We start from the raw sequence: 12,330 nt of genomic DNA, 5'->3' as shown, positions 1-12,330 counted from the left end.
TGTAATTTATAGCTTTAAATTCGCATATTAGCGTGATCACTTCCTCGAGTTTCTGATTGGTCGTCGCACATGTCACTTGTCAATGACGTCAAAAGAGTGCGCCGTGCAACTCCACGAGACGAGCGCAGCAAAAACAAGCACCGGGGGGGTCAGGATGTTCAGGGCTCAATGTCACGGAGCTTCTCCAGCACACAGACCAACCTGAGCCCGGGTCACATCACTGCGGGCGGGACAAAGGATACACAAGAGGTTCTACAAGTAGGTGTGTTCCTGTTTCTCCCGGTAAAACCACAGTTAATGCATTTCGTGCAGTAGCTTTCAGTAGCACGGCTAGCTACTCGGCTAGCAGCAGTGACGTTATCAGCGTCTGTAGACTGTTCACCGGGACCATGCAACATGGAGCCTGGTCGGCTGCGAGGACCTGTTTAACCAAGAACCAGTGTGTGACCAAGAACCAGTGTGTGACCCCGCAGAGGACAGTGAACCCCTCCTGTGAGTGAGGGGGACAGGGTTAGGCTAACAGTTGTCCTGGAGAAGTTTACACGAACATGTGCTAACAGTAAAGTCTGTGGGCACCGTTACACCGGGTTTGTTTATTTTACAGCATGAATCTAATATTATTCTATGATACTTTTAGCTGTAAATGGTTTGAATTTATTCATCGTTTTTCTAGTCTTGATGACAACTCAGTTTGCCATTCACCCATTCACACCCACACTCATTCAGTGCATCTATTAGCAGCACTTTTTTGTTATATGAGGGGCAATTTGGGGGTTCAGCCTCTTGCCCAAGGACACTTCGGCATTCAGATGGGGAAGACTGGGGATCGAATGCTCTACCATTCAGCCACAGCTGCCCCTCCATTGTTCCTTTTTAAAGTTGCAGTGTGTAGAATTTAGTGACATAAAGTGGTGAAGTTGCGTGCAGCAGCTGAACACCCCTCACCTCACCCTCCCCTTACAAACATGAGAGAGAACCTGTGGTAACCTTCAGTTTTCATAAAAACTCAAAGGGTGTTTAGTTTGTCCAGTCTGGGCTACTACAAGAAACATGGGAGCCTCCACAGAGAGGACCCCCATGATGTAAAATATAAATAATTTCAATATAAAGGGCCCATTCTAGGGTAAATAAAAAAATAATTTGTATAATTTAGATAAAACATCACTAGGATTATTTTATATTAAATGTTCTGTCAATAGATCCCTTTCACCTAAGTCTTACACACTGGACATTTTAAATAGGACAACACTTGGCTAGGTGTTTAAACAGTTTTTGATAATATGTCTGTGAATTCTCATGTTACACAGTTGTAGTTCAAGCGCATGGCACATGTTTAATTGCATTATATTGTCTGTTGCTGTTTTTAATCTAAACCTTCCTTGTTTCTTTTACTCTCCATCCCCTCCAGGCAGTGACATCTGAGAGCGGGACTTGAATCTCCCTCTGCCCCGTCTCCTGTTGTGAAACTCCACTGCCCCATCACCATGTCCATCCAGATATTTCGAGTGGTGGAGCTGGTGATGCGCTCTGCTTGCAGCAACACCATTAGAAGTAGATCCTATATGCGAAAGGCAGGTTTGGCCCCAGTGGGTCCCCCTGGCCTCTGTGTCCCTGTGCTTCATAGAAGGGCCTACAGCCTAGACTCTCTCTCTTCTGGCCCTGGTCGGCCCACACTCGGCTCGAGTTCACAGCAGCCGCGCACAGAGAGGACGTCCCCGTCTGCAGCACTCGCACACAGGAGCCTGTCGGCTGTGGCTGTACAGGTAGGCAGTCGTTTTTTACTTTGTTTCACGTGAGGCAGTAATCCTCCACCTCGTCATGGTGTTTGAGTAGAGCAAATAGATTAACCTGTCTGCTATGGATTTACTGATGTGTTTTTCCTTTACAACTTCATTTGATTGAAATTATTGGAAAATATCTATTGAACCTTTTTAAGGCATTTTTTAAATATGATCAATAACTTTTTTTTCAGTAGTTATATGATGTGTATTCATATAAGGATATATATTCAGAAGTGGTGGGGGAAAAAAATGGATTATGTTCAGTATCGCGATATTTTGCGCATGCAATTATATCGATACAGTAGCACAAAGCATTGCAATATATATATATATATATATACTTTTTAATACTTTATTTACAATTTCTGCAATATTTTAATTATGTATATGTAACAGCCCCTGGCTTGCAAAGCATGACAAGGAGAGTTTCAGAGTTTAAAAGATACCTGAGCATTCCAGGCACTAGTGTGTCTGCTGAAAGTTTGTTCTCCACTGCAGGAGATATAGTAACGACCCAGAGGAGCACTTTAACATCTGAGCATGTTGACCAACTCCTTTTTCTGAACAAAAATGCCAATATACCCAAATGAATTCAACATTTTGGTTCATGACCTTGCAGCCAACTGGACTCTAGCAGTACACATTTTTGTTTATTTTTCTCAATTTGATTGAAGCTCTAAGTTATTCTTATTTATATGATTATTCTCAGGTTTATGTTACTCTATTATGTCTGCTTTATGTTACTGTATTGTATTTAAATAATTTTAAGTTATGTGCTGGGAGCTCAGCGTTCATGTGAGAGGTCTCCTATTCAGAAAATAATTACAAAGGTCCTGTGTCCTGAATGTTCAAACACAGTTTTTGCACTACCCTGTCTTAGTTTTAGCACTTCAGTTAATGTTTAGAAGACAATGTTGTTCACAGAATTAAATGTGACATTTGAAGTGAGTTGAGCCATCTTATTTTCCTCATTTTTAGGGCCCGAGCACCGAATGGTGAGAGGCCCTATTGAAATTGTAAGGATTATTCTTATTATTAGGGCCCGAGCACCGAATGGTGAGAGGCCCTATTGAAATTGTAATGATTATTATTAGGGCCCGAGCACCGAATGGTGAGAGGCCCTATTGAAATTGTAAGGATTATTCTTATTAGGGCCCGAGCACCGAATGGTGAGAGGCCCTATTGAAATTGTAAGGATTATTCTTATTATTATTATTATTATTATTATTATTAGGGCCCGAGCACCTCTGGTGTGAGGCCCTATTGAAATTGAAAAGATTATTATTAGGGCCCGAGCACCTCCGGTGGGAGGCCCTATTGAAATTGAAAAGATTATTATTATTATTAGGGCCCGAGCACCTCCGGTGGGAGGCCCTATTGAAATTGAAAAGATTATTATTATTATTAGGGCCCGAGCACCTCCGGTGGGAGGCCCTATTGAAATTGAAAAGATTATTATTAGGGCCCGAGCACCTCCGGTGGGAGGCCCTATTGAAATTGATAAGATTATTATTATTATTATTAGGGCCCGAGCACCTCTGGTGTGAGGCCCTATTGAAATTGAAAAGATTATTATTAGGGCCCGAGCACCTCCGGTGGGAGGCCCTATTGAAATTGAAATGATTATTATTATTATTCTTATTCATCCAAATGAATGGGCTTTTTGAGGGCTTTCCCATGCTCAAAAATGTTTAAAACTTTGCAGTAAATTAGAATGTGGTGGAAATTTACGTATTCTGGAGTATTTGGAAATGGGCGTGGCAAAATGGCTCAACAGCGCCACCTGGAACGCAGCCCCTAGGTTTCCCCAGGGCCAATCTTCACCAAAATCGGGGGAAAGGTGTATCGTTACTAATCATACAAAAAAGCCTCAAGGAGCATTATGAAAAAAGCAACAGGAAGTCTGCCATTTTGGATTTAGTGGCCATTTTCGCCATATTCCACGTTTTTACTTTGATGTACTTGTCGTTGGGATTTCATCGGATCAACTTAAAATTTAGACGAGTGTCATCACAACAATATGGAGATCTAAAGTTATCAAAAAAATCAACTTTTCGTCAGAGCGTGTGACCGTGGCGTGGCGTCAAAGTTTCATTAAACGCCATCAAAACACGGGCGGCTGTATCTCGGACATATTTGGTCCAATCAAGTCCAAACTAGACACATAAGACAAGACTCACGACCTGAAGACATCGACACAGAAATAGAGACTTAATATCAAAGCGCCCCCTGGTGGCAGCAAGAAATGTCTTGTTTTTTGTACGTCTTACACTTGGAATTATTACTCCTCATCCACTTTGCGCAACCATGTCAAACTGTGGCGAATGGGTCTCAAGGCATTGATAATGAAGATATAAGATTACTGTGACTTTTCGCCATACGCCATATTAATGGCGTGGCATCAAAGTTCATCAGCTCGCCATGACACATGAAATCGCTGTAACTTCTGTGTTCACGGGTCCATCTCCCTCAAACAACATGTGTGTATCAACAGCCCCCCCCTGAAGACTATCAGATGGGTTTAAGAAATGGGCGTGGCAAAATAACTGACTAGCGCCCCCTAAAGGGCAGCCCCGGCACTACGATTGGCCTACAGCTACGAAAATCGACGGGGACATGTGTCTTTTCATGACAAAGAAATAAGTCTCTTGTATAGATATGCTAGAGTAAACAGGAAGCCGGCCATTTTGGATTTGGTGGCCATTTTGGCCATATTCAGCATATTTACTTTAAAACACTGGTCGTACAGCTTTCATCAGATCAACTTAAAATTTAGATGAGTGTCTTCACAAAAAGATGGAGATTTAAAGTTATTTGAAATTTAACATTTCGTCATTCCATGTAGCCGTGGCCTGGCGTCAAAGTTTCATAACACGCCATCGCAACACGAGCTTCTGTATCTAAGGCATATTTGGTTCAATCAAGTCCAAACTAGGCATGTAAGACAAGAGTCGCGACCTGATGACATCTACAAAGACACCACGACTTAAAATCACAGCGCCACCTGCTGGCTACAGGAAGTGAAGCGTTTATCCTTGCCGCAGTGCAAAAAAACGCATGCAACGCGGAGACGAGCGCTTGCTCATCGAACGCTATGTCTTCCCCGACCGCAACAGACTTGAAACGCGCGTGTGCTCGGGCCCGTTAGTGCTACAACGTAGCCCTAGTTAGGGCCCGAGCACCGAATGGTGAGAGGCCCTATTGAAATTGTAAGGATTATTCTTATTATTATTATTATTATTGTGACTAAAGTGAATTGGCTTTTTGAGGGCTTTAACATGCTGAACTTCTTACCAAACTTTGCAGATAATTAGAGAGTAGTGAAAATTTACGTATTCTGGAGTAATTTGAAATGGGCGTGGCAAAATGGCTCAACAGCGCCCCCTGGAACCCAGCCCCTAGGTTTCCACATAACCGATTTTCACCAAAATCGGGCAAGAGGTGTATCGTGACAAATCATGAAAAAAAGTCTCAAAGGGCATTATGAAAAACGCAACAGGAAGCCCACCATTTTGGATTTAGTGGCCATTTTGGCCATTTTGGCCATTTTTGCTTTGACGTACTTGTCCCAGGGCTTTCATCAAATCAACTTTTAATTTAGATGAGTGTCATCACAACAAGATGGAGAAAAAAGTTGACTTAAAAAATCAACTTTTCGTCTCACCGTGTGACCTTGGCGTGGCGTCAAAGTTTGATTAAACGCCATCAAAACACGAGCTTCTGTATCTCGCACATACATGATCCAATCAAATCCAAACTACACACATAAGACAAGAGTGTCCCGCAAGTGCTACAACGTAGCCCTAGTTATTATTATTATTTTTCTCCGCAACAATGAATTGGCTTTTTGAGGCCTTTAACATGCTCAAAAAGTTGTTAAACTTTGCAGTAAATTAGAAGGCGGTGAAAATTTACGTATTCTTGAGTATTTGAAAATGGGCGTGGCAAAATAACTCAACAGCGCCACCTACAGAAAAGCCCCTCATTTAGCATTCACGGATCCTTACGAAAAAAATAACTAGTTGTGTATCGTGACCAGACGCACAAAAAAGTCTGTCAGTGCGTTATGAAATTATCTGACGATAATGTATGTTTTTTTGCATGTCTTACACTTGGATGTATTTCTCCTCATCCACTGACCTCAACCATGTCAAACTGTATCAAATGGGTCTCAAGACATTGATAATGAAGATATAAGATTACTGTGACTTTTCGTCAAACGCCATACTAATGGCGTGGCATCAAAGTTCATCAACTCGCCATGACACACGAAATTGCTGTAACTTCCGTGTTCATGGTTCCATCTCACTCAAACTACACGTCTGTGTTAACATCCCCCCCCTTAAGATATTCATATGGTTTTAAGAAATGGGCGTGGCAAAAAAATTTGGTTGACGATTGGTTGACATGTACAAAAATTGATTATGGCATGTGTCTTTTCATAACAAACAAATAAGTCTCTTGGATCGATATGTTAGACCAAACAGGAAGTCCGCCATTTTGGATTTAGTGGCCATTTTGACCATATTCCACATTTTTACTTTGACATACTTGTCCCAGGGCTTTCATCAGTTCATCTTTAAATTCAGATGAGTGTCATCACAACAAGATGGAGATAAAAAATGATTTAGGGATTGTTTTTTCGTCACACCGTGTGACCGTGGCGTGGCGTCAAAGTTCATCAACTCGCCGTTAAACACGAAATGCTGTAACTTCAGTGTTCATGGTTCTATCTCACTCAAACTACATGTGTGTATCAACAGCCCCCCCCCCTGAAGATCTTCATATGGTTTTAAGGCCGTGTGACCGTGGCGTCGAAGTTTGATTAAACGCCATCAAAACACGAGGTTCCTTACTCGGACATATATTGTCCAATCAACTCCAAACTAGACATGTAAGACTAGAGTCCCGGCCTGATGACATCTACACAGAAATCATGACTTTAAATCACAGCGCCCCCTGGTGGCAACAGGAAGTGAAGCGTTTATTGTCCAATTGAGTCCAAACTAGACATGTAAGACTAGAGTCCCAGCCTGATGACATCTACACAGAAATCATGACTTTAAATCACAGCGCCCCCTGGTGGCTACAGGAAGTGAAGCGTTTATTGTCCAATTGAGTCCAAACTAGACATGTAAGACTAGAGTCCCGGCCTGATGACATCTACACAGAAATCATGACTTTAAATCACAGCGCCCCCTGGTGGCCTCAGGAAGTGAAGCGTTTATTGTCCAATTGAGTCCAAACTAGACATGTAAGACTAGAGTCCCAGCCTGATGACATCTACACAGAAATCATGACTTTAAATCACAGCGCCCCCTGGTGGCTACAGGAAGTGAAGCGTTTATTGTCCAATTGAGTCCAAACTAGACATGTAAGACTAGAGTCCCAGCCTGATGACATCTACACAGAAATCATGACTTTAAATCACAGCGCCCCCTGGTGGCTACAGGAAGTGAAGCTTTTATCCTTGCCACAGAGAGGAAAACGCATCCAACGCGTAGACGTGCGCTTGGTCATCGACCGCTCTCTCCCCCGACCGCAACAGGCTTCAACGTGCAGGTGCTCGGGCCCGCAAGTGCTACAACGTAGCCCTAGTTTATAATGCGTTTGAATAATATGGGGGACATGAATCGCAATATATCGCAAAATTGAATCGCAATACTTGCTGTATCGCAATATGTTAAGAATCGCAATAATATTGAATTGTGGCCCAAATATCGCAATACTATCGAATCGTCACATTTTTGCCAATTCCCACCCCTAATATTCAGATAAAAGAAAAGCAAAGCTCTTAATGAAATGTCTGCCTTTTCACTCGTATGCATTTATGTTTTTCTCCAGGGCCAATGTCGCCCAATGTGCCAGTACGACTTCCTGGACGTCGGGCAGGAAGAAGAGAATGTACGTCGTGCTATGTCCTGTAAAAAGATCCGACACTTTATTGTGGACCCAGACCTGGCTAAAGTAGTAGCACAGCATATAGAACCTGGGCTTGCGAAAAGTATTATCTTCGAATGTAACCCAGGTATGTATATGTGTAATGTTTACATCACAGGGGATGAGGAGTAAATGTATGAATTTTTTCTGCAAGTTCATTTACTGTGCAGCTTTTGTCCAATTCAACAAATACATTTTTCAACAGAATGCCATAGAGAAATATGTATTTTGATCATTATTAGTTTGCCCACAATAAATTATTCTTGTCATTAAAACAACACATTTTATAGGCTGTTTGCTTGTCTGTCTTTCTTAGGTCCTGGGGTGTTGACCCGGACTCTCCTCAATGCTGGAGCTCAGAGAATCGTGGCTCTCGAGGAAGATAAGTCCTTCCTACATGATCTACAGGTGACACAAACATCTCTAGGAATTTAAACTCTTTTATCCTTAATCACTGTGAATATCAGGTGCTCTTTCTTTGATTCATCATATTCCATCACATAGCAGATGAACTAATACAATATGTTTTCATGTTGCAGGAGTTAGAGGGTCATCTTGATGGTCAGCTGGAGGTGGTTCACTGTGACTACTTTAAACTAGATCCCATGGGCAAAGGAAACCCGAGGCCCCCTACCATGTTCAGTGACAAACTCTTCACAGATCTGGGAATATCAGAAAGTAGCTGGACTGATGGTGAGAAAGAGAAAACATGCACACATGTGAACAGAGCTGCAGACCTAAAATAATGTCAAATACATGCACACAAAGGAATATTGTTCATTTAGTTAAGCCTGTCTGGCAATAAACAAATCGTCTTTGCTACAGTATATATTATCCTAACATGGAGCTATGCTATGAATTCCACTGTTAATTTGTTTTTACCAAAAATAATTGATTATGATAACTTGTATAGCAGCTCATTGGTTTTAAACATTTTGATATGTTTTTAAAGTTGCCCGTTTGTTTGAAAAAAGGAAAATAATAACATTTGGTTTGTGGCGGTCACACACAAGTAAATGATCACTGTGTATTGTTTAGTGTTCCATCCCTCTACAGTGTGTTGTGTTAATGCATTCCTGTGTCTCTCTCTAGACATCCCAGTGAAGGTGGTGGGCATCCTGCCCCAGCATAATGAGCGTGGCATGCTGCTGAGAATGGCCTACGCTTTGTTTGAAAGGATGTCTGTCTACAGATACGGAAGGGTAGAGCTCAATCTCTTCATGAGCGAGAAGGAATACCTGGTAAATAATTGGAGCCATTAACCTCTTTACCTCTACCTTTTAGAAATGGAGTATCAGTCAGATTACTGACCAGAGTAACCCTGTATCTGATTTTGTCTGCATGAGGATGAAGTTTGTTCCACCTGCCCTCATCACCATCCACACTACATTTCTGATCATGCTTACAACACAATCACTTGTCAATACTGAGGGAGACTCTTATCTTGTAAGCTTTAATGGATCCACAATCTAATTGTTTCCTGGATGCTTGGGTAAAATCTTTGAAATTGTATCTCCATCAGAAACTGGTGTCACGTCCAGGCAGCATGTTTAACTACAGAGCCTTCACAGTCCTCTGGCAGATGTCCTGTGACATTGATCTGTTGCACAAGGTACAGTATGAGGGAGGGTGGCAAAATACATTGATTATGTAAATTGATTAAACCAATGGGGGTTGATGTTTAAACAGCAGTATGTGTTGACAACAGAAAAAAGCATGTTACATTACTTTATTATAAACGTCCTAATGCTAATACATGAGATTAAACCATTAAAGAGTTCAAGTTTTCACACGTTTTCAACATAAGTATTTGTGTAATTGTCAAACCTCATCTCTGTCTTTGTAGGAGCCATGGGAGTCATTTGTAAAGTCAAAACAGGGTGCATCTAAACGTAAAGGCAGGGTAAGGAAGAGAGTGAACTCAAAAGCCACACAGGGGTCAGAAAACTTTCTCTGATAACGTGACTGAAGAAACAGAATTAATACTTTTGTCATAATTCCCTCAGCTTCCCAATGACCACCTCTGCCTGGTGCGTCTGCGTCCACGAGCCGATCTGTTCTCTGATGGCCTCAGTCCCTCGAATGCTTCAACTCTGCTGATGATGGTCAAACAGTGTCTGGCAAAGAGGAAGGTCAAGCTCATTGACAGGCTCAAGTAAGCAGCATACACACACACACACACACACCCACAAACACACACAGAGTTGTTGTAGTAGTAGATACACAGGCTTTGAGCCCACACACTGCTAGTATTGAATCAACCAGACTTGAGCTGTTTTCAGTCATGAACTCAGGACAATTAGTTGTAGAAATTCTCTGGACTTAACCTATTACATGTGAAGGAAGCAGCAGGAGATTCTTTGATTTCAACGCTTTCACAACAACAGGGGAATTTCTGGAAAACACAGGGGTGGCACCTGGGCGCGTACGTATAAATTGCGCGGTGGATATAACACGATTTTGTTTACAGCACATCAGCAAAGGCCGTTTTCAACCAAACACTCAAATCTTGTTCGCTTTTCAAGTTGACATCCACCAGATAATCTCCTGTTGTATGTTCACATGGGCTCATTCAGACATTATCTATAGTTTTGACTCAGGGGGGCCTGGCAGAAAAACTCCATAGATTGTGTCCGGAGCCTGTGATTTGGACATTAGCGTTCTCACATAGAGTCCCTCTGGGTAATTTCAGGAGAATATCCGGAGTTCAATGTATGTTTGAAAGCAGCTTTAGACCAATAAAGTCCATACTGAAGAAATGCTGCTCGAGTTCAACATCTCCCCGTTTCTTTTGTTTTTCTAGTGTCTGGTCACCAGATAGCGGGAGTAGGCTGTTATCTGAATTGGGCATGCCGTTGGACATTCTGACGGGAAACGTATTTCCAGAGGAGTATCTCCAGCTGTTCCAGTTGATGGATAAGAGTAAGGAGTTCACACAGAGCTGGCTCTACGAGGAGGTCCTGGAGAACACACAGAGAGAGGGTTGGGCGTAAAATAGTCATTTATGGAATTACGACACAAATAGGTGCATGTTTGTATGCACCTTTTTGCGTATGTATGATAAAGTGATGGTTTATGTAAAAAGAATAAGGTTTGCATAATAAATCGTGGGATATGCATACATAAAGAAATGTATACAAATAAGTCAAACATAATGATATTAGTTGACTGAAACTTGACTGTATAAACATTTTGTTACTGAAATGAGAATTTTTTTGACTAACTGTTCTTAAGGTCGAGGAGGAAATGTCTCCAAATGTCTCATCGTTTTTTCTTAACCAGGCTTCCCATGAGTTGAGACTTCAGACAGAAACTATATCAGAAACAGTTTCTATTTGGACCTCACAAGACACTGTATGCAGTCCTCTTTTCATCATATTGTCTCAGAAATCAAATGGTTCAAAATTGTTGCAAAAATAAACGTCTTATTTTGTTTCTATCACAGAGGAGAGATGAATGTGTGCATGAACACAGTAGCAACTTGTCCAAGATCATCTCATGCAAATGAAAAATATACTAGAGCAGCTGACAGCAGCTTCACAAAACAATTCTTTGTGTCTCCTAAAATATTTTGTTAAACTGACCTGAGTGTCAGTAGTAGTGCGGTAAATGCTCAGCGAAGAGGATTGCATATGTAAATCAAGTTTTTCACTGTATAGATTCATGTCTTGTATATTTTTGTATTTTCGTTGTGAATGTATAAACTCCTGTATGTTTAAAATGCCCTCCTTTAAGAAATGTATGAGTTGTGTGTCTAAGATAATTTATAAATAAATAATTAAGTCTGAATTTTTAGGACTTTTTTATATGTTGTTTAACCATCAATGCCCTTAACCTGGTGAGTAATATGGGTTTATCCAGACTGGTTGCAGACAGTAAACTCATGAAAAATATATATTGTTATTGAAAAAAACTGAAGAATTATGTATAATGCTGACAGTACATGTAAAGTCGACTAGATATATGTAGAATAGAAACATGCAAATAACTATGAATATGCATGGGAACATTTATAAAACAAAGAACTTAGAACATAGAAGCAGGGGTAGATTTATAAGAGGCAAAGTTTAGATGGTGGTTTCAGGGAAAAGAGTGTAGATATTACTATATTACTACTACTGTAGAGGATAATTTAGGAAGCTAATTAGAAACTTTCTGTTGAATGAAAAACTTTGTGCACACTTTTATTATTTTACACAATATTGAAATAACTAACAAGATTCAATACTTAATTGCCACACAACTCAGTCATTTGGAATTTGCCTCAGTGTGCCCACGATGAGACAAAAATAACAGCATAAGAACCGATATTTAACACATAATGCCCTCCCCATACAAACATAACATACATTTCTTGATGTAAAATACAGAATAAAATTGAATACTGTTAAATTACAGTATGTCCGGTGCTTCAAAAATACAGTGTACTATATAATTCAGAGGCAGTTATTGGTTTGCATTTGTAAAGTGCTGATGCTGGATTGAGGAGCCACGCAGTGATTTGATGGTTCTACAGTAAAGTGCTGCTGAGGAAATGGGAAGTCCTAGATTTGATTGCCCTAAGTCTTTTCCCTGAGGGGAGAGTTATTAAGAGGGGGTTGGCAGGGAG

The 12,330-nt window shown here is 41.0% G+C and overlaps 1 protein-coding gene across 2 annotated transcripts; it reads left to right on the top strand.

Moving 5' to 3' along the window:
* Window positions 1-118: 118 nt before the first annotated feature.
* tfb2m (transcription factor B2, mitochondrial) lies at window positions 119-11,510 on the top strand. Of its 2 annotated transcripts, none has more exons than XM_061067778.1 (10): window positions 119-258; window positions 1,409-1,763; window positions 7,626-7,809; window positions 8,038-8,129; window positions 8,261-8,414; window positions 8,814-8,962; window positions 9,244-9,333; window positions 9,568-9,624; window positions 9,728-9,876; window positions 10,525-11,510. In XM_061067778.1, exons 2-10 carry the CDS (start codon window positions 1,485-1,487, stop codon window positions 10,712-10,714), a joined length of 1,344 nt encoding a protein of 447 aa, XP_060923761.1. In that variant the 5' UTR covers window positions 119-258; window positions 1,409-1,484; the 3' UTR covers window positions 10,715-11,510. The 2 variants fall into 2 exon arrangements, with proteins under 2 accessions (XP_060923761.1, XP_060923762.1); XM_061067779.1 differs by having other exon boundaries at window positions 119-262.
* Window positions 11,511-12,330: the final 820 nt, after the last annotated feature.

This window comes from Limanda limanda, chromosome 3 (assembly GCF_963576545.1).
Source record: "Limanda limanda chromosome 3, fLimLim1.1, whole genome shotgun sequence".
In the NCBI taxonomy this organism is placed as follows: Eukaryota; Metazoa; Chordata; class Actinopteri; order Pleuronectiformes; family Pleuronectidae; genus Limanda; species Limanda limanda.
Note: the sequence above shows the minus strand (reverse complement) of the source record. Positions and strands in the feature narration are given on the sequence as shown.